The sequence below is a fragment of the Saprolegnia diclina genome, assembly GCF_000281045.1.
Source record: "Saprolegnia diclina VS20 unplaced genomic scaffold supercont1.26, whole genome shotgun sequence".
Lineage (NCBI taxonomy): Eukaryota > Oomycota > Saprolegniomycetes > Saprolegniales > Saprolegniaceae > Saprolegnia > Saprolegnia diclina.
This window is the reverse complement of record NW_008246093.1, coordinates 90,636-109,679: the sequence shown is the minus strand read 5'-3', so window position 1 is coordinate 109,679 and position 19,044 is coordinate 90,636. Positions and strand designations below refer to the sequence as shown.

General features: G+C 58.4%; 2 protein-coding genes across 3 annotated transcripts; one reads left to right on the top strand and one right to left on the bottom strand.

The window, feature by feature from the left end:
* Positions 1-133: 133 nt before the first annotated feature.
* Positions 134-1,103, bottom strand: SDRG_08476 (hypothetical protein). The gene is made up of 4 exons (XM_008614366.1): positions 1,003-1,103; positions 685-954; positions 523-639; positions 134-472 (listed from the first exon to the last, which is right to left on the bottom strand). The coding sequence occupies exons 1-4, from the start codon at positions 1,060-1,062 to the stop codon at positions 212-214; spliced, it is 708 nt and encodes a 235-aa protein (XP_008612588.1). The 5' UTR covers positions 1,063-1,103; the 3' UTR covers positions 134-211.
* A 2,926-nt stretch (positions 1,104-4,029) lies between these two features.
* On the top strand, positions 4,030-17,980 carry SDRG_08475. Of its 2 annotated transcripts, XM_008614364.1 has the most exons (21): positions 4,079-4,175; positions 4,223-4,750; positions 4,814-5,051; positions 5,096-5,259; positions 5,307-5,474; positions 5,521-5,661; positions 5,707-6,430; positions 6,480-6,604; positions 6,648-7,040; positions 7,085-7,977; positions 8,023-8,090; positions 8,140-9,175; positions 9,230-12,667; positions 12,716-13,571; positions 13,621-14,087; positions 14,135-15,572; positions 15,614-16,141; positions 16,197-17,253; positions 17,301-17,333; positions 17,379-17,631; positions 17,676-17,980. In XM_008614364.1, the coding sequence occupies exons 1-21, from the start codon at positions 4,079-4,081 to the stop codon at positions 17,847-17,849; spliced, it is 12,819 nt and encodes a 4,272-aa protein (XP_008612586.1). In that variant the 3' UTR covers positions 17,850-17,980. The 2 variants fall into 2 exon arrangements, with proteins under 2 accessions (XP_008612587.1, XP_008612586.1); XM_008614365.1 differs by having other exon boundaries at positions 4,030-4,175; positions 4,223-5,051.
* The last annotated feature ends 1,064 nt before the right edge of the window (positions 17,981-19,044 follow it).

Here is a 19,044-nt window from a genome sequence, read left to right as displayed (position 1 = left end):
AGAATGATGAGCTCCGTAAAGTCCTTCCGGGCGTTCCGATTGGAGGCAAAGCTACGCATCTCGTTGAGTTCATCGAGAAACGCCAGCGACGGAAAGCCCAAAGAAAGAAAGCTGCCCATGCCAGAACCAGCGCTTTGAAACAAACCCACGAGCGCCATTAAGACAGCGTATAATGCCATAGCACATGAACGATTAATCTAGCGCACCCATATTACCACTGGCGCTTAATCTTGAGGAACTGGTCCGCGGTCTTGAAGCGAATACCCGCGCCCTTGAGCTTGGCACGCATCGTCGTTTCCGAAGTCGGTGCCACCGACGCCGTCGCATCCGTGATGACCGTCACTTCATAACCAAACATAGTGTTGGCGTCGTACGCCGTCGAGCCGACGCAAAAGTCGAACGCGAGACCCGTCACCGCCAAGTTGGTGATGCCGGCGGCGTCAAGGATGCCCGACAACTTGGTCTTGGTCCGCTGTCAACATTCCGCATTAGCCCACGACATTTTTTAATCAATTCGCGTACGTGATCGTTTTCAAGGAGAGCCGAGTACGAGTCAAGCGTGAGGTTCATGCCCTTGAGAATGTTGACGTCGGTCGGCGCGCGGACGAGGTCCTTGTGAAAGTCGGCGCCTGTCGAGCCCTACCCCGCGTTGAGATATTCAGATATGTGTGGGATGCGTCGGACCTGCACGCAGTGGTCGGGCCAGAGCACCTGCTCCTCGCCGTTGGTGAGCTTGTAGGGCTGGAACATCTTAGCCTTGGGGTCCTTGGCGAACGTCGAGTAGAACGAGACGTGGCCCTTGGGGTGCCAGTCCTGGGTCGTCACGACAAGGTCCCACTGGCCCTTGGCACGGAGCTTGTTGATCGTCGGGATGATGGCGTCACCACCCGAGACGTACAGGCTACCCGTCGGCGACGCAAAGTCGTTTTGCATATCAACGATGATGAGCGCCGTCTACCGCATGCGGTGAGGACTCGGTCGCGAGTGCATCGGCGACCGTACCTTTTGGGCAGCAACGGCCGTCGCGAGGGCCGCCAGAGCGAAAGAGAGGAAGCGGACCATGGAAACTGGTAATGGTACTCGCACAGGTCGAATTGGAAAATGAGCACAAGGGCACGATGCAGTGCTTGGCAGAGGTGCGATGTCAAACCCGATGGTGGCAAGACCAGCCGGCGTGAGCCGTGACACACAGATGGCGGGACTGACATGACAAATGGTGTGAACTGGATGAAAAATATGGACGTAGCGTCGACACTTGCGAATAAAGATCGTCGTTTCTGTCGTTGCCATTGGCACGTAAACCATGTTCGGATACCGTAATCAGGAGCGCCCTAGCTTTTTGGACAAGGTATCGAGACGTCGGATTCCCAAGCTCGTAAACGTGGTGAGGTGAGGCGCTGGGATTCGGTGGCCACAGAAATTCGAGTGCATACCCCGTCGACATGGCAATGACCTGGATACGACTAGCCGTGCTCATGGCAGCCGATTGCTCCGACACGGCGTGTTGCCCGTAACGTGTGGGTGAGGTCCGTACAGAGCACCAACAGCTGTTTGCAGATGTGCATACAAGCAGTGGACGTGCCCTTCGGAGCGTCCATGTTGCTTATTCGGGGCACCCTCCACCGTCGACCTACAGCGTCTTATACGCGACGGACGGCTCCAGATGCGCCGACGCGGGAAGCGAGATAATGCGTTGGATACGGCATGCGTGCCTTCTTCCAGTGACCGACGTCCTTCGCGCCAAAAAGCGGGCAAGATGATGACGCAGCATCGGAGGAGTTGAAGTAATACGTACACGCGTACGATGTAACTCGGATACCGAGTGCTCGCAAAAGCTTTACAGCGTTCACCACGACAGCTGAAGAACCCAACCTGAGTCTCGTTGGACAGGTTTGCAGTGACGGCCGTGAGTAAGCGTGGCGTGCCCCAGACCGCACGGGCTTGGCGATGTGGTCCTGCCGTAGAGTGCATACGAAGCGAAGAGACGAAGTCGTGTGCTCTTCCACCCACGCTGGCGCCTTTAACGATGTATTCGTCCGATTGGTGTAGCTATCATTGCAGAGTGCACTCGCCAAGTTGCAGAAGTGGATTTAAAAAGAAATATTGGAGCAGTATCCGCAAGATTCCAGGCGACGTGTTAATGCAGTTGATACTTACCTACCCACCTCGTGTACTGTGTACTAGTATCCGCTCGCTACGACGACTTTGTCGCGACTGACAAAAGCTCCATTGATGACAGTCCAGAGGGCGGTTCGACGCGACGGAGCGGCTAAAATACTATGGGGCTACGTATGCTCTTGGTGTACAAAAGGCTAGGTGGCCACGTGGCACTGGGTACCATCGTGGACGATGGCTGGACGGTCGCCATCTCGAGCTCTGCGGTCCAATTTGCAGCTAGATCTGAAATGGATGCATTTTATTGGTCTGATTTTGAAGCCATAGGTATCATAAGGCGCCTTTCATGATCGCGGTCGGCGGTGTGATTCCGAGGTCCTCACAACACGAAATGAACAGTCCAAATGAAATCGCTCATGCGTTGCAGGTACGTAGAGATAGCTCTTACGAGCTCAAAACCCCAAGTCGCGTCATCTTTCTATGCCTACAACTGGGGAAAGGACCCGGCAACGAGTCGAGTCCATCCGATCACAGAAATATCATGCGTGAGAATGACGTATTTCATGGCATATCGCGGCTGTGATTCCTCCTCCACCCAAGAGACGTGCATCAAGTTCGACTTCACACGCGTCTCTGACCTACCTGCCCGGCGTTGGCGCTCGTCGCTAGCACTTTGACGCGGTCGCTAGCACGTCTGCAGCGGTTGCTGCTGGTACGCCGGAGACGAAGGTCGCCGCCAAACTGAGTGCTGAAGCTACAGACGCGACACCTCTGATTCAAACCGCTGAAACGCGCATGCGACAGCCGTCATCGTTGCGAGATTGATGCGTGTCGGGTCCGAATGCGCACGCGTGAGCGCGCGAATGACGATGCAGCAGCGTACGCGGGCGCGAGGTTGCCACAGTCCGTGGCGATGCGCTCGAACGAAACGTCCGGCGTCGATAGATCGGCTTTCAGACATGGTGGGCACGAGCAGGTAGAGCGCGATGCCGCTGGCCATGAGTGAGCCTCGAGAGCCCGTGCCTGCACCTTTCTTGACGAGCCAGATGACAACTTGTTCTAGCGCTTGCAGGATGCGGCTCGCAAGCGTATTACAATCTATAGCGCAGCGAGTATCGCGAGAAGAAGCGGCCCGCCACGGCGAGAGGGTCGCGGCGGTCGGCTTTGTGGTCGCTGCGCTGCCAGCCGTCGCGGGCTGCCTGCCGGTGCAAGCAGGAGGTCATCATTACGCGTGCCGCGCGGAAGGTGGAAGCCATCAAACTCGGCGCTGCGAGGTGGTGTGCGCGCTCTGACGCGGCGCAGCCCCTTCAGCAGCGTCATGGCTTGTCAGTTTGGGATTGCCCTTGTTATCCGGATTTTATCCGGACGCTTTGCGATCGTCCGCACGCGTTGCACCAGCACTCGACGTTGTCGCTGTCAGCTAGTGTTTTGGCGCGTCGTCGATACACTAGTAGCTCTCAGGACGAAGACGCCCGACGTGGAAACATTGGTATTTGTTATGGCTACGGCTACGAGGTGCTGCCCATGGCCACCAACACAGTTGGCGCGACCCAGTACGGAAACCCTATAGCTTTTTCGTGCCTGTCTACGCCTACAATAAGGCACAAGCGCTGCTACAGAGCCATCGGTCGTGCTTGGCATAGTATGGGATCGCAATGACTCGACGACGCAGACCGCATCGTTCGCGTCATTCGAAGAAATTGCATGAGAAGGCAGCGATCATCGCTATCAAGAAGGCTCTACTCAATCAACTAGGGTTAGGGGTCTGAGAGCGCGCATGGGAAAAGGAGCGGTACTCCAATTGTCGTGTACTAACGTTATCTCATCTTGGTAGTAGATATGTACGCTTGCAAGAAACAACTTGGAATGGACAGCTTGAAGCCACCAGCAAAACTCCCCAAAGGACGAAACTGTCGCATATCGGGAAGGGGCGTTTGATCCCGCCTCGCCCCACGGACTCTGGATGCTGCTTTGGGCCGTGGTCGTATGCGTGGCTCTGTGTCCAACACTGAGCGCAGCTCAGACATGCCAGCTCTCAACGCAGGTGACCAAGGCGCCAGGTACAATGTGTCTCGTATCTTGGCGCGCAAGACTTTAATTGGCGTAGGGACGCTCCGCGACCGAAGTCCGCAGAGCGGCAACTACGCCGACGGTGTCGACTGCCACTGGCAGATCAAGACACCGACGACGAGCACGATCGTGAGCCTCACCTTTTCGCTCCTCAACTTGAACGCGTGGCAGTCGTCCGACAACGACGTGGTGCTCGTGAACCTCGGGCTCAACGCCCCCAAGCCGACGGGGTGGGAGCTCTACACTCGCAAGAGCGCGCTCGCGGGTACCGACAATATCGGAATGTACGACTATGCGTCGTCGACAACGCCGTCCGTCGATACATGCGCGGCTCAGCAAAGCGGGCACTTTGACCCGTCGATTTGCAACGTCGTCGACGGCTCGCTCCTCAAAGACACGGCTCGCAACGGGTCGTGGTACTATTTCATTGGGTCGAGCGACGCAGCCATGAGTATGCAGTCGACGGCCCAAGATGTCTATGTCATCTACCGTTCGTTTCTCAAAGACAATGGCGCGACATCGCCGCAGTCATCCGTCTACGGGTTCACCGCCAGCTATGGCTTTGGTACCTCGATTTTTCTGAAAAATAGCGTCCAAATTATTTGAAAATGGCTCACATCGTTTCTAGTGAGTGCCTATTGCAGTGGCCTCGTCGTGCTAGCACCGACACTCTCGGTCGCGTCGGGCGCCAACGCCACTTCAATGCAGAGCTTTCGAGACAACATGCTTGGCCAAAACATACAAAACATGGTGTGTTCGTGGCGTATCCAGCCGACGCGCGTCGACGGCGCCACGACAACGTCGTTCGATGCGATCTGGCTCACGTTTGCTTCGTTCCAGCTCGGACCCAATGCAGTGGTGACCGTGTACGTCGCACACTGCCTGCGCAAACATCTTTAGCGCTGCGTAGGTACGACGGCCCGGACACGAGCTCACCGGTCCTTGTGCAAGCACGCGGGGGCCAAGGTAGCCTTGCAACCACGTCGTTCAGCAACAACCAAGGGGTTATGTTTGTAACCTATGCGTCCAACAATGCGCCGTCAACCCCAGGTTTCACCATCAACTGGCAGGCGGGTACGTAGAGACTCGTTCCACACACAGTCGTGTAAATGGTGGTGTAGCCTACTGCCCCAAAGGCTGCTCGGGGGCCCACGGCAGTTGTGTGGGCGGCGCGTGCATTTGCGTGCATGGCTGGGCCGGTGCTGCGTGTGACATTCCCCAAGGCTGGCTCTGCGAGAGCACCCACTACAACACGACTGACGGCTGCGACTGTGGTTGCGGTCTCTATGGTGCGCCATTTTGCAGTCATGTTTACGGACGATATACTGGCATTAGATCCCGACTGTGGCGCGCTGGCCAACTCGGTGGTCGCGTGTCAGAGCGCACCGAGCTTGACCAATACGGCCTTCAACGCGTCCCAAGGACGGCTGCCCACGGGCACATGCATTTATTGCCCCCTGCCGCTTTCGATACCAGGTACGTTTGCCAGACGTAGACAGTGCACTTAGCACCTTCGTGTAGAGCAAGTGATGCTTCCGCAAACGAGCTGGAATACGACCGACGGGTCCTTGGACGAAACGTGTCCGAGTGTGCACCAGTGCGGCGTCGGGGCGCAGTGCGATGCCGGTGGCAGCTGCGTGCGCGTGGCGCCAACCGCCTCCATCGTCCTTGAGAAACAATGCGACGTCTCGAGCGACTGCCCCGGGTCGACACTCTGTCTCAACCACATCTGCACCTCGGACCTCGCTGACTTTGGACTCGTCTTTGCTGACGCGTCGCTCGTCGCGTCTCGCTGCCAACTGGTTGGACTCAACACGACGACCGGTGTCACGATCGAAGCTACGGTCCGAATTGCTTCTCGGAACGCAACCGACGTGCTTTTGAGCTACCCTGGGCTTGCGCTCGGGACGTCGTCGGGGTTGACGGTCTCGATCACGACCGAGACGTGGCCAACGACCATTGCCATCGACACGGGCCGGTGGTACTCGGTGGCTGTGACGTGGCAGGCATCTGACGCGACCACGTCACTATACTTTGTCAATGCGACCGCCAACACGAGTACGCTCATGGCGACGACGCAGTTGCTGAATCAAGGCGTCTCGTTGCTGCCGCTTCAAACACTCTTGGTCGGTGGTTTTCATGGTGCTATGAGCTATCTGCGGCTATGGAACACCGTGCGCGACCCCGCGACACTCTTTCAGCCGACGCTGGCGGCCGATCGCGCGGCCCTAGTTGCCGAGTACCGGTACTTGTCACCGTCACCACCGATTCCTTGATGTACATATTGTCCATAGTTTTTTGGACGGGTCGGCGCGCGACCTCTCAATATACCAAAACGACCTCAGTCTAGCGATGACTGGCATCAACCCGCTGCATCCATCGCAGTCGTTTGCGTTCGCCTTTGGCGCGAGTCCGGCAGGTTTGATGCGTCTGTTGAAGTGTCGTACTCCATGACCGAGTAGGCAGCAACCCGTGCACGGAGCTGCCCGTGGTGCTGGCGGATGGTTTTCCCGCCAACTCGGCACTGCTTGTCTCGGCCGTGCCAACCGGCAACAATTGGAGCGTCGGTTTCTACACGGCGAGCGATACCGCCATTCTTGAAGTCAGCGCGGTCTCGGCGGCTCAAGTGGAGATTGCAGTCGATGGCACCGTGGTGACGACGCTCGCGGCGCCCCAGATCCTCGACCCCACGGCCACCCTCGCGCTTCGGTTTCAACGCATTGCGACGTTGACCATGCAGGTGTGCATCGCCGATGTTTACTGCGCGACGGTCGCGCTGCCTCCCGCGAGAGTCTTTGCTTCGTTTGCACTGGCAGATGCGTCCGACTTTGCGTCTTTGTGCGTCTCGACCGCGTGTACGTGTCATTCGTGTTAGCTCCATCATAGAATCATGCGCTAGCGACCCTCGCCGCGCTCGCAGCCAAGGCGGTGCTGACAACCACGACCACGGCGGGCGGCACTTGCAGCTTTCCTATGGTCGCGACGCAGCGCGACTGCGCGCTCTTTGCAACCTATGTCGCCGGGACGCCGTACCGGAGCAATGACGTCCTCTTGGCTGCTCGCATTTACGCCTACGCAAACTTGGATCAGAGTACCCAGCCGTGTACATGTAGCGTCATGCCAACGTGGGTCGTCCAACACGCGATTCTGCAAGTCGACTCGGCGGCCCATACGTTTCTGACGCGCATCACGTACACGACCATCAAGACCAAAACGACGCCCGATGCGACAACAGTCTCGTGTGGCAACAACTGCTACATTTACGACCCAGCGACGCCATGGCCGGCCCCCCCAGGCCAGCCGCCGCAACTACCGTCGTCGGCACAAGGCACAGCCGCCAAGCAGTACCCAGTGGCGCGTGGCTTTACCGTGTCTTTCAACAGTGCGACGAATGCTTGGAGCGTCGTCAACGTAACGCTGGCGGGCGATGTCCCAACCGCCCAATGCCTTGTCACGGGCCCGGACGCTGGCACCGTGCTTGTGAGCTACACTGCCTTGGCGTGCCTGACGCTGGGTGCATCGACGCTTGACGCAACGACGTCGACGCCGTGGTGTCTCGTCAACGGGCAGCAGCACACGTGCATGAGCGAGAGCAACCCGTGTGGCCTGGTATCGGGCACCGCCACGCGCAACAGCACGTCCGGAAGCATCAGCGACGGCTACGAGACGACAGCGACGTCCGGCGTGCACACGTGCCGGTACACGATTGCCCCCGATGTGCCCTTGGCGCTACGGCCGTACACGCGCATTCTGCTCACGGTGCAACAGCTACAGCTATCTGCCAATGACGCGGCAAGTAGTCGAGATGGCACCCTCTTGTCTGAGTGTCGTGGCTAGGTTTTGGTGACCGACACCGCCAACAACATTGCGCTTACCTCGACGTTGAGCGGGGCCGTCGACTGGGCGTACGTACTGACCACGTGAATCAAAAAACGATGTCTCATGTTCTGCTAGTACATTGGCAAGCATTGTCGCCAACACGAGTAGCGTCATGGTCGAGTACGACAGCGTCGGCGACAAGAGCGGCACCGCCTACGACGGCTTTTTCATCGAGTACGACGCGTTCTACACCTTTCCAAATGCGGCGACGACCCATTTCTGTCACGCGCCGAGCCAGACGCTGTTGCTGAATGCAGCGACGATGGTCTTTCCTACGACCAATCTCTCGAGTGCGACGAGCGGCATCAACCAGACGCAGTGCAGCTATGTGTTTGCTGCACCGACGCCGGTGTCGTCGCTGTGGCTCTCGTTTCTGGAGATCAACCTCACCGACGCCAACGGCGGTGCCGGCGACTATATTACGCTCTACGATGTCGCACCGACGCCGACACTGCTCGCCAACGTCTCTGCAATGTCGTTTGTCCAGCCCAACTATGCACTGGTTCTGAGTGGCGTCGCCGACTACAGCATCTCGACCTCGCCGCTCCCGGCGCTCCCGACAACCATTGTTTTTTGGCTCTACGCCGCGTCGACCATCAAGGCCGACTGCACAGTTGCCGCCAACTGCGTCAACGCCGTGCCAAAGAAAATGAAAGTCATGGCATCGGCTAGCAGTACGCCGCTCGCTGCGTACTTCACGGTGCAGCTGGCCGTCGACACGGGGTACCTCTCGCTTGTCGTTAGCGACGTCGAGTTTACGGCAACGACGACCAGCGTTCTTGTCGATACGTGGCTGCACGTGGCGTTCGTGCACCAGCCGAGCCAGAACGATGTATTTGCCTACATTGACGGCGTCCGACAGGTCGTGGCGCGGACGGGCGCCGTCAACGACACGCTAACGACGCCGATGGATGCGCTCTTTACTGTCGGCGGGGACAGCGCGCTACCCGACACCGACAATATCTTTTTCGCGGGTAGTGTGCGGCAACTCCGGCTCTACAACAGCTCCAAGACCATGCTCACCCTACAGCGCATGCGAACCAGTGCCTGCGACATCACGGACGCGTCCCTGCTCTTGTGCTACGAGTACGGCGCGCCCAATATAACCATGGTACCTGCTCAACTGCATATACGGTGGGGTTCAATACTGACACCATGATCGTAGGTGATGGACGCAAGCCGCTTTGGCATCCACAGTCAACTGCATGGCGGGGCGTCTGGAAGCGCGACGTACTCGTCCATGCTGCCTTTTACAGTGTTTACGTCGTCGTCGTCGCAACTCGAGCTGCGCTACGTGCCGTCGTCTGCCCACTCGACGACGACCTTTCGGGTGCTCGTTCAGGGCATGACGTGCCCATCGTCGTGCAACAATGGCACGTGCGTCCGGGGCGCCTGTGTTTGTGCACCGGGGTACACGGGGGCGCAGTGCGAATCCAAGACGAATCCGTGCTTGGCCCGCGTGCTGCTTCCGAGTCGGCGCGGGGTCGTGGCGTTCCCGCCACCGCAAGTGCCGAGTGCTATGGTCCCAGCGCGACCTCGATTGGGGTACCCCCCGTTGCAGTGTGCGTGGCACTTTGCAAAGACCAACGCGATCGTCGTTTTTGAGGTCGTCTCGGCCGACGTCGAGACAACGGACACCGTGACCATATACGACGGCGCCGCGTCCAGTGCAGTGTACTACGACGGCACGTCCAACCACAACCTCTCGGCAGCAACGGCCGTCGACCGCGCTCTCTTTTTGCAGCAGTCGACGACCACGATGTACCAAGTCGAAATCTTTCAACACGTGGCAACGTATGACGCGACGGTCGCCTTGCGGCGGACAACATCAATCGACAGTTGTCACCCGACGTACGACATTGTGCGCTACCGGCGCGGACAGACGTGCGTCGACGCCAGTGTCTACGGACTCCCCCAGCCCTCAGCCATCTCGCTCGCGACCGCTTATTGGTGGACCAAGTCGCGCCAAGCTTACCAAACGCACTTGACCGTCGGTCAGATGTACTTTAACGCGTTTGACAACACTACGGCCAACACCACGATCGAGTACACGATCACGAGCCTCGACAATGCGACGGTGGTCGCGTCGCCGTACCCGACGTCGGTGCGATTCGCCAAGCGAACGGAGACCTTTATGCGGTGCATGGACGGTGCGGACGTGGGTTTGGACGTGGCCGCGTCCATCATTGCCGGTGCGTGGCCGTCGCGACTCGGTCGGACTAGCATTGCATCGGTCGTCGCATCCTACGCCGATGTGGTCGCGCCGATGCTCTCGTACGTTGGAAACTGGACGTATGCGCTGCAGGGGCTCGTACGCCTCGACTTTGCGACGACCAGCGCGCGCCTTCAGTCGAGAGCCTTTACGCTGCTCATCAACGCCAGTGTCGTGCTCACCAACAGCGAGCAGTACTTGGTGGCGCAAGAAAACTGCAATCTCGGATCGCTGGTGCTCAAGGTCACGGCCGCGGCCCAAAGCCGAGGGCAGTGGGTCTTTGGCGCCTACGGCATAAACGCGGTGGCTTCCATGAGTCCTACCGTCTTCTCGGGGGATACCGTGAGTCTTGCCGTCACGTACGAGGCCGGCGTCGTCACGTACTTTCTCAACGGCGTGCGCTACGGCGCGTACGACACGAACACGGCGTATCGCAACTGCTTGGCCACACGTGCCAAGCTCCTTGCGCAAACAGGCAGCCCCTTACTGTGCGTCGCACCCATCACCGGATTTGCGGATGCTAGTCGCTTGACGCTCGGCGCCCGCCTCGTTGCCCAGCAACTTCTCAACAATTGGCGTGGCGCGATCTACAGTGTCCACATCTTTTCGAGCGTCCTGCCGGACGCGGTCGTTGCGTCTTTGTATACTGGTGTCACCGCGCTCGGCGCCTTTCAACCGCAAATGACGTATATCAATGCTGTCGACGGTGCCTCCAATGGCTCGGTCAGTAGCTCTACACGAGCAACTTTGAGCGCCATTGAAGTACTCTCCGTGCCAGTCGGCGCGACAACTGTCACGTCAACGGTTGTCCGGCAGTGGACGCTCCGTCGACTCGGGTGTGCGACGCCACCGGCCGATTACGGGCTCAATGCGACTGTGCTCGCATCGCTGATCGGCACGGCCAACGTCGTCTTTAACGCCTTTGACGCGACGTCTGCGATCGTGTCGTGGGACATGTTCCAGCAACAGGCCACGCTGACGCGCACGAGAGTATATGCCTTTGGACTCAACGATTCAACCATCGTACAACAGCTCACGGCGTACAGCGCGAGCGCCGAGCCGAGACCCTATCGTATCAGCACGCTTTGGGTCAATACCGTGAGCAACAGCAGTGCTGTAGTCACATTTCAATTCCCAAATGCTCTCGGGACGCTTATCACTGCGGCCACCGAGCTCCCGTATACAAACGCATCGTGGACGACGCCGACGACGGTCGTTCGAGTGGTACCTCCAGCGTTTGCCGAGGTAACAGACACTGCGTGTGCGCCTCAGGGCCCACCCATCAAGTCCCCAAGCGGTGTTCTTGCCACCGGGCAGCTCGTCGAAACGCAACTTGCGGCGGGCAACACCCAGTGCCGCTGGGTACTGCAACCCACGGGCGTTGACACGGTCACCGTTGTCTTTGAGTTTCTTCATGTCGTCTGCGCCGAAGGCTCGCTAACGTTGTCCGCACCGTCGCGACCAACGCAAAACGTCTGTGGCTTGGGCGCCGGCACCCGTGTGACGCTGCCAGGGCCTGTGACCATCACGTACGCGACAGCACCGGTCGTGACGCTTTCAACGGGGTTCTACGCGACGTATACCTTTGCGAGTCTTGCAGCCAGCATCAATGCGACGCTAGCACCGAGTAGCTACTCGCCATGGGCGGTGCAGTCGACGTCGCGTCCGGGCATTGCGCAGTGCCAACTCGACGACTCGACCGAGTCGGCGGCGCAGCCGTGGCAGGTGGTGCACAGTACGCTTGACGCCGCGTTCAACTACACGTGCTACAACTATACGTGGTTGCCGCCTGATTATGCATGGATCGTGTCGGCGTTTGGCGATACAGATGGTGTCACCGACTGCAGTACGTGGACAGCCGATGAAAGCGCGCCGTGGACGGCCTATGCCACGACAACGGTCAACGCCACGGCGCTGTACTCGGCCCCGGCGACAAAAGCTTCGGCGTCGTCTCTCCGCTTTACATCGGGGAGCTCGCGCCTCTTTTCGACGTCGATGGGGCAAGGCGAAGTCGCTCTCGCCTCGACGACCGGTGGGCGCGGCAGCTTGGAGATCCGGTACTACCTCCCGCGCGTCTACTATGTCGCTCCAGCAAGCTACCAAGCTGCGGCCAGCGGCATGGGTCTGGGTACGCGCGAGTCGCCGTACACGTACACGTTTGCCTACTTGTTTGCCAATATATTGGCGGACGGCGACCTCCTGCGGGCATTTCCCGGTCGCTACGAAGGCTCGGGCTACTGCAATCTCGTGATTACAAAAAGCTTCCACATCGAGTCGCTCAGCGGCAGCGCGTATACGGTCGTGTCGTGCGGGTCGTCGACGCGGGGGTGGCAGTTGCAGCATACCTCGGGGCTCACGGTCGTGCGCGGTCTCACGTTTACCAAATGCTTGGTACAAGCACTCTCGATCACCCCAACTCTATTTAACGTTGCTGTATAGACGACGGTGGCGCCGCTGCTCGGGTCGGCGCTGTACATTGCGGGTCGCACGACCGTGGACCAGTGCCGGTTCACGCAAAACGCGTTTCTTGGCCAAGGCACGGTCGCCGTCGTCGCGCCCAGTACCGCCACCCTCACCTCGTGTGTCTTTGACGCCAACGTGGCCAACTACGGCAGCGCCGTCGCGATTCTCTCGGCCATCGCTACAATTATCGACTGCTCGTTTGTCGATAATAACGCGACGTCGAGCGGGGCAGTGTTGATCTCGACCTATACCGTCGGTGCGGTCGCACTGGTCAACCCGTCCGTGGTTACGATGGTCGGTGGTACCTTTACTCGCAACCGCGGTCTCCTCGTCACCGAGAGCGCTCTCTCCATCGTACTGAAAAGCATCGTGACCATCAACGACACGCGTTTCGTCGACAATTTCGGCGCCGCCGTTGCCGTCAATAGCGCCAGTCTCTACATCTTCAACGCAACATTTCGTGGCAATCAAGGCAGCGGTCTCCGACTCTCGTCGGCGGTCGCGACGGTTGTCAACGCAAGTTTTTTCGACAACACGGGGGCACCGACCGGCGGTGCGATTTTAGCTCAGGCGTCGCGTCTCAACTGCAGTGCAAGCACCTTTGAACGCAATCAAGCGACGACGTTTGGCGGCGCCATCTACCTCACAACGACCAACTACACGGGCAGCTCCAATGCGTACGTCAACAACAGCGTGCCCATGCAATCTGTTGCGACCAAAGGGCTCGGGGGTGCCATGTATGTGATCAACTGCTTTGACAACAGCCTCACACCTGTTGTGCTTATTGCCAATGCCACGTTTGCAGGCAACGCAGCAACGTCCGGCGCGGCTGGTACGTCTTGGCCGTAGTAGAATGTCGCGTCTCTTATGTGGCTCTGTAGTTCACATCACGCAAAGCTACGTGTCCGTCGCCCGCAATCGCTTTACTACCAACCTTGCGTCCAAGAGCGGTGGCAGCGTCCGTGTGACGATGACGGTGGCGCAAGACTCTGAGGTTGTCGTCCTTCTTCAAGACAATGTACACAGCAACAACAGCGCCAAGATCGGCGCCAGCGTGTATCTCGACAGCTCGGACCACGTTCGCGTCGAACGCGATGTGTTTCGAGATGGGTTTGCTCAGCAGTATGGCGGCGCGCTGGCCGCTTCTGGGGCTACCGATGTGGTCCTCGAGTCGGTCTTTTTTCAGCAGTGCGTCGCAGGCGTCGGCGGCGGCGCTATCTACGTGGAAGGCTCGTCCGCCGTGAGCATGCAACACACCGTATTTGATAGCTGTGCGTCGCTCACGGATGGCGGCAGTCTCTACGTGACGTCGAGCGTTCTCACGCTAGCATCTGGACGCATCAGCAATGTACGTACCTTGTGTGTGTACTGAATACGTTTTACGTTATGTACTAGACGTCGGCGGTCGGCTCGGGGGGCGCCATCGTGCTTATGAACCGAGACACCACTGCCACGATCTCCAACACGTCGATTCGTGGGGCCTCGGCTGCGAAAGGCGGCGCCTTGTACGTTATCGACTGTAGTCTTCCCCTTGGCGCGGTCACCAACCTCTCCATTATCGATGCGTCCGCCTCGCTTCTCGGCGGCGGCATGTATCTCGTGCTGGCCAACGTGGTGGCTACCTATTTGCAAGCGACCCGGACGTCTGCCGGCAGTGGCGGCTTGGTCGCGAGCCAAGACTCGGTGCTGCAGTTGCACAATGCGACCATCGACGCGGCGTCGGCCTCGTCCAACGGCGGCGCGTTCTACAGCATTCTTTCAACGCTCGCGCTATTCGGTTGCGACGTACGAGGGCACTCGGCGGGCGCCTACGGCGGCGCGCTCTACTCCTTTGCCAGTGTCGTCGCGGTCAGGTCCAGTGTCATTGACAATTGCACTGCTGCGTCGGGTGGCGGCGCCTACGTGGCGTCGTCGTCCGTCACGATGACCGAGTGTACCATCTCCAACAACCGCGCAGCGACCGGCGGCGGCTTCTGTGCGGACGTCTCCAACGTGACGACGACGACGTCGACGTGGGTGGCCAACCGCGCGACGGGCACCGGCGGTGCCATTTATTTTAGCTCCAATGCCTTTGCCGCGGTGAACTCTCTTTTTGTACAAAATGTCGCCGTTCAAGGCGGTGCAATCGCGCTTGTCGAACCCACAAATGCAACGGCCCACGGATGCAACTTTACCGCCAATGCCGCCACCGCGAGCAGCAGTGCGCTCGCGTCACAAGGCGGCGCCATCTACCTTATTGACGCCCAAGGACCCATTACGTTGACCGACACAACGTTCCTTCGCAACGCGGCGCGTGTCATGGGGGGCGCACTGTACATGACGTCCGCCGCAACGTCAAGTACCTATCCCGTTGGCCTTACAACAACCGTGTTCACCTCCAATGAGGCGGCAGTGGGCGGTGCACTCTACGCCAGCAACATCAACCTCGCCCTTGCCGCGACCACGCACGCCAACAACGAAGCGACCAATGGCGGCGGCGGTGCGATCTTTTGGCTGACGCTCGAGCCCTCGGGCATTTCATCCCAGACCTATATCGGCAACAGTGCCTCGTACGGCGCCAACTATGCGTCCAGCGCGTCCGGACTGCTTCCGCAGTACACGCCATTGGGTTCAGCGACCGCAACCGAGACGGGCGAGGCCAGCGGGGCAAACTTTGTAGGCACAATGCTCGTGTCGATCGTCGACAAGTACCTTCAGACGGTCACCACCGATAGCAGCTCGAGTGTCGTCATCACGGCGTTGACGACGAACGCGCTTGTCGTTGGCAGCGGCAAAGCGACGGCGGTTGCGGGCGTTTGCGACTTTGCCACTTCGGGCGTCCAAGCCACCCCCGGTACCGTTGGCGTGCTGCCTCGTACTATCGTTAGGTCGTAGGGCACGACGTCTCTTTTGCGTTCACTTCGCCGGGGCTCACGGCCTTTCGTAACGTGACCATGCATGTGCGCGCGTGTCGTCGGGGCGAAGTCACGCCGTCCGGCGTCAATGAGTGTGTACAATGTCCCTTTGGCCAATTCAGCTGGAACACGTCCGAGACGACCTGCCACAAATGCCCGACTGGCGCCATCTGCGGCGGCGGCGACGCCATCCTGGCAATAGCCGGCTACTGGCGCTTTCCCAACTCGACTGGCATTTGCACGAGTGGCTACGATGACTGCGCACTCATCGAGTGCCTTACAAGTGCCTGCAACGGCGTCGTGGCAGGTGCGGATACGGCCATGATCAACGTCAATGGCCCCAACGAGACAAGCATCCTTGTGCTCCCGGCGGGCACGTCCGACTATGAATTTGGCGATACTTTGCTTCTGAGCACCTTCACGTTTCCGGTTCTAGTCGTCGGAACAAAAGCCACGGACGACAACATGCAACTGTATGTGACGGGGTCGGGCACGCTCACCCACGGCAGTACGACAACCACTATCCACCTTTGAATGTTTTGATGCCAACCTATGTGTGCTAGGTACCGTGACGCTCTATCGTGTCGCCAACGAAACGTGTGCCGATGGCTACTCGGGGCACCTCTGCAACCAGTGCGCCGACGGCTACACCCGCAGCGGCAAATCGTCGTGCATTAGCTGCCCGAACAACTTGACGTTGACCCTGCTCGTGCTTGTGGGGGGCATCGTCGCTTGCGTCGTCCTTTCGGTTGGACTTATCTTTATGACCATGCGCAAGTCGAATGCGCGCGCGGATACGTACTCGATTCTGAGCAAGATCTTCACTTCGTATCTCCAGCTCGTGAGTTTGGCCGGGTCGTTTGAACTGAAATGGCCGTCGCAAGTGGTCTCGATGTTCAACGTTCAGTCGGCCGTCTCGAATCCGACTGCGCAGCTCATCTCGATCGAGTGTGCCATGGGGTACTACCGCGTGAGCTCGCACTTGCCGACGTACTTTGAGCAGCTCATCTTGTACCTCTGCCTCCCTATCCTCTGCATTCTGGCGCCGCTGGCCTTTTGGCAATTCGTATATTTCCGGAAGCAGCGGACGCTTCGCAAAACCGCGTGGCTACCACCCGTGCTCGCGATCCTCGACGTCCACCCGGACCCGATCGTGGACGCAGACACGTTGCCCCTCGTGCTCGCCGCGGTCAAAGCGCGTCCGTCACCAACGTGCCTTCTCAATTTGCACGAGCGCCTCGCGCTGCCGCAACCACTGAGCATGGTCAAGGCCGCCTACATCGCCGCGTTGCGACAGGAGATCCACGACAAGACCGTCGTGTCGGTGATTGTGCTCATGTTCCTCGTGCATCCGGGCGTGACCAAGGTCATTTTCGAGCTCTTCACGTGCACGCAGCTCGGCGTCGACAGCGACGGGGATGCTCGCTTTTTCATGGATCCGGATCTGGACGTGGCGTGCTACGACAGCAGTCACTACCGGTGGATGCTCTTTGTGGGCGTGCCAAGTCTAATTGTCTATACGCTCGGCATCCCTGCGTATGCACTGTACACGCTGCACAAGCACCGAGACACGCTAGAGGACCCGCGCACCAAACTCCAGCTCGGGTTTCTCTTTGACGGGTTTGTGTTTTTTTGATAGAGAGGAGCAGATCGATATCGTGCTGTAGGTACAAGACCCAGTACTACTACTGGGAAATCTGGTACACTTGGCTCGCTCGGCAGCAAGATGCATGACACGATTGTAGGGTCATGATGCGCAAGGTGCTCGTGAGCGCCGTCTCGGTGTTTTTAAAAAACTGGGGCACGCCGTCCCAATCACTGGGCGCGACAGGTCTTACGTTTCTCGCGCTCTACTTGCACATGGACCGGTCACCGTACGAAGCCGCCGTGATCAACAACCTCGAAGAAATGTCGCTTCTCACGTGTCTCTTTACGCTCTACTGCGGTTTGTATCTCTTCCAGTCGGTCGTCACAGGCTGGTTGCGCATTTTTCTTGGCGTGGGTCAAATGCTACACATGTACACGAGTGTCATGTGGTCTAGGTGATTGTTGTCGTCGTGAATTGTCTCTTCTTAATCAAGTTTGGCCGCCTCATGAGTGTCGAAATCAAGCGCAAGGCGGTGCACCACTTTCAAAAGGTCGCTCATGCGACCAAAGTTATCAAGCAAGTCTTGGGTCCCCGGCCATCCCTCGTTGCGGACAAGACGCCACCATGACGGAGACCTCATCGCGCGGCAAGGTGATGACAATAATGTCGAGTGAGCAAAAAGTCGTGGTGGTTCTTGCAACGTCTGAGTGTCTTGCGACGCGGCAAAAGCACAGTTCGACCTATCTGCTCCAGTTTATCCAGGCTTTCACTTCTTGGCGCGACGAGGAGGTGTCGCTCGACCTCGGACCTCGGTTGCCTTATTCTTATTGATAGTTCTTTCTCCTGTCCAGGCCCTCTACGACTGGCGTTACGTTTGTTGCTTTGTGGCGCCGCATAGTGTGTAGCACGCCAAAACGCTTCTTTTGGTTAGGTCTCGCTGCATCAAAACGACGCTTGTATCCGGGCTAAAGCTCCCCCAGAGGTACGAGTAAGACATACTAGCTAGCACAAGAATAGCCCGCCCGATCTAGTACGCAGCGCATCCCATTGGTATACATTGACTATGGATAGTACTACAGGAAGAGCTCGGACGTGAGATTCGCATCGAGTTTGTACGACGCAGCCGTACACCGGTATGCCTCCGGAGTAGCGGGGTGGAAGGCGCCAGTTCTCGCTGTCGCGGTGGCTAAATATGGCTAAATATGGCTAAATATGGCTACCGGTGGCAGTACTCCACAAAATATGGCAATGACCACAATTCGCAATTTGCTGCATCGCTTTTGCTCGACGCCTTAGCGCCGACGCGACATGACGCTACGTGTTGTCCACAATGCTGTCTATCGTCTATTCAACTTTGAACACTTTTGATTTCGAGAGCCAAGGTGGCCATCGCGCGCCGATTCCAACCGTCCACGGCGCTTGCGATTGGCTGAAACGATCAAAAACAAGAGCGAATCACAGCGTCGACAGCGATCCATGTCCAATTCTGTCCACATCGCATGGCCGCTTGACGACACAGCGCGCAAGCACCTCGCTCACCTTATGGAGCCATAATAGAGTGCGAGGGTTGCAACTCTTTGCTAATACTATCGCTGGAAATATGGACGCGAAACACTAACATCGGAACCGAACCATCACGTTGGATACATTCGTAGCAATTAATGAACGACACTAGACACACGCGCAGCGTTGCTTTCTGCGACTTTGGTTTACTTCTTGACGGGGCACGTGCCGTTGACCGTGCCCTTGCCGCCGGCGATGCGGTAGCACTTGGTCGACGGGAAGACGGCCATGATGTTGCTCGTCAACGAGAACGAGAGCGC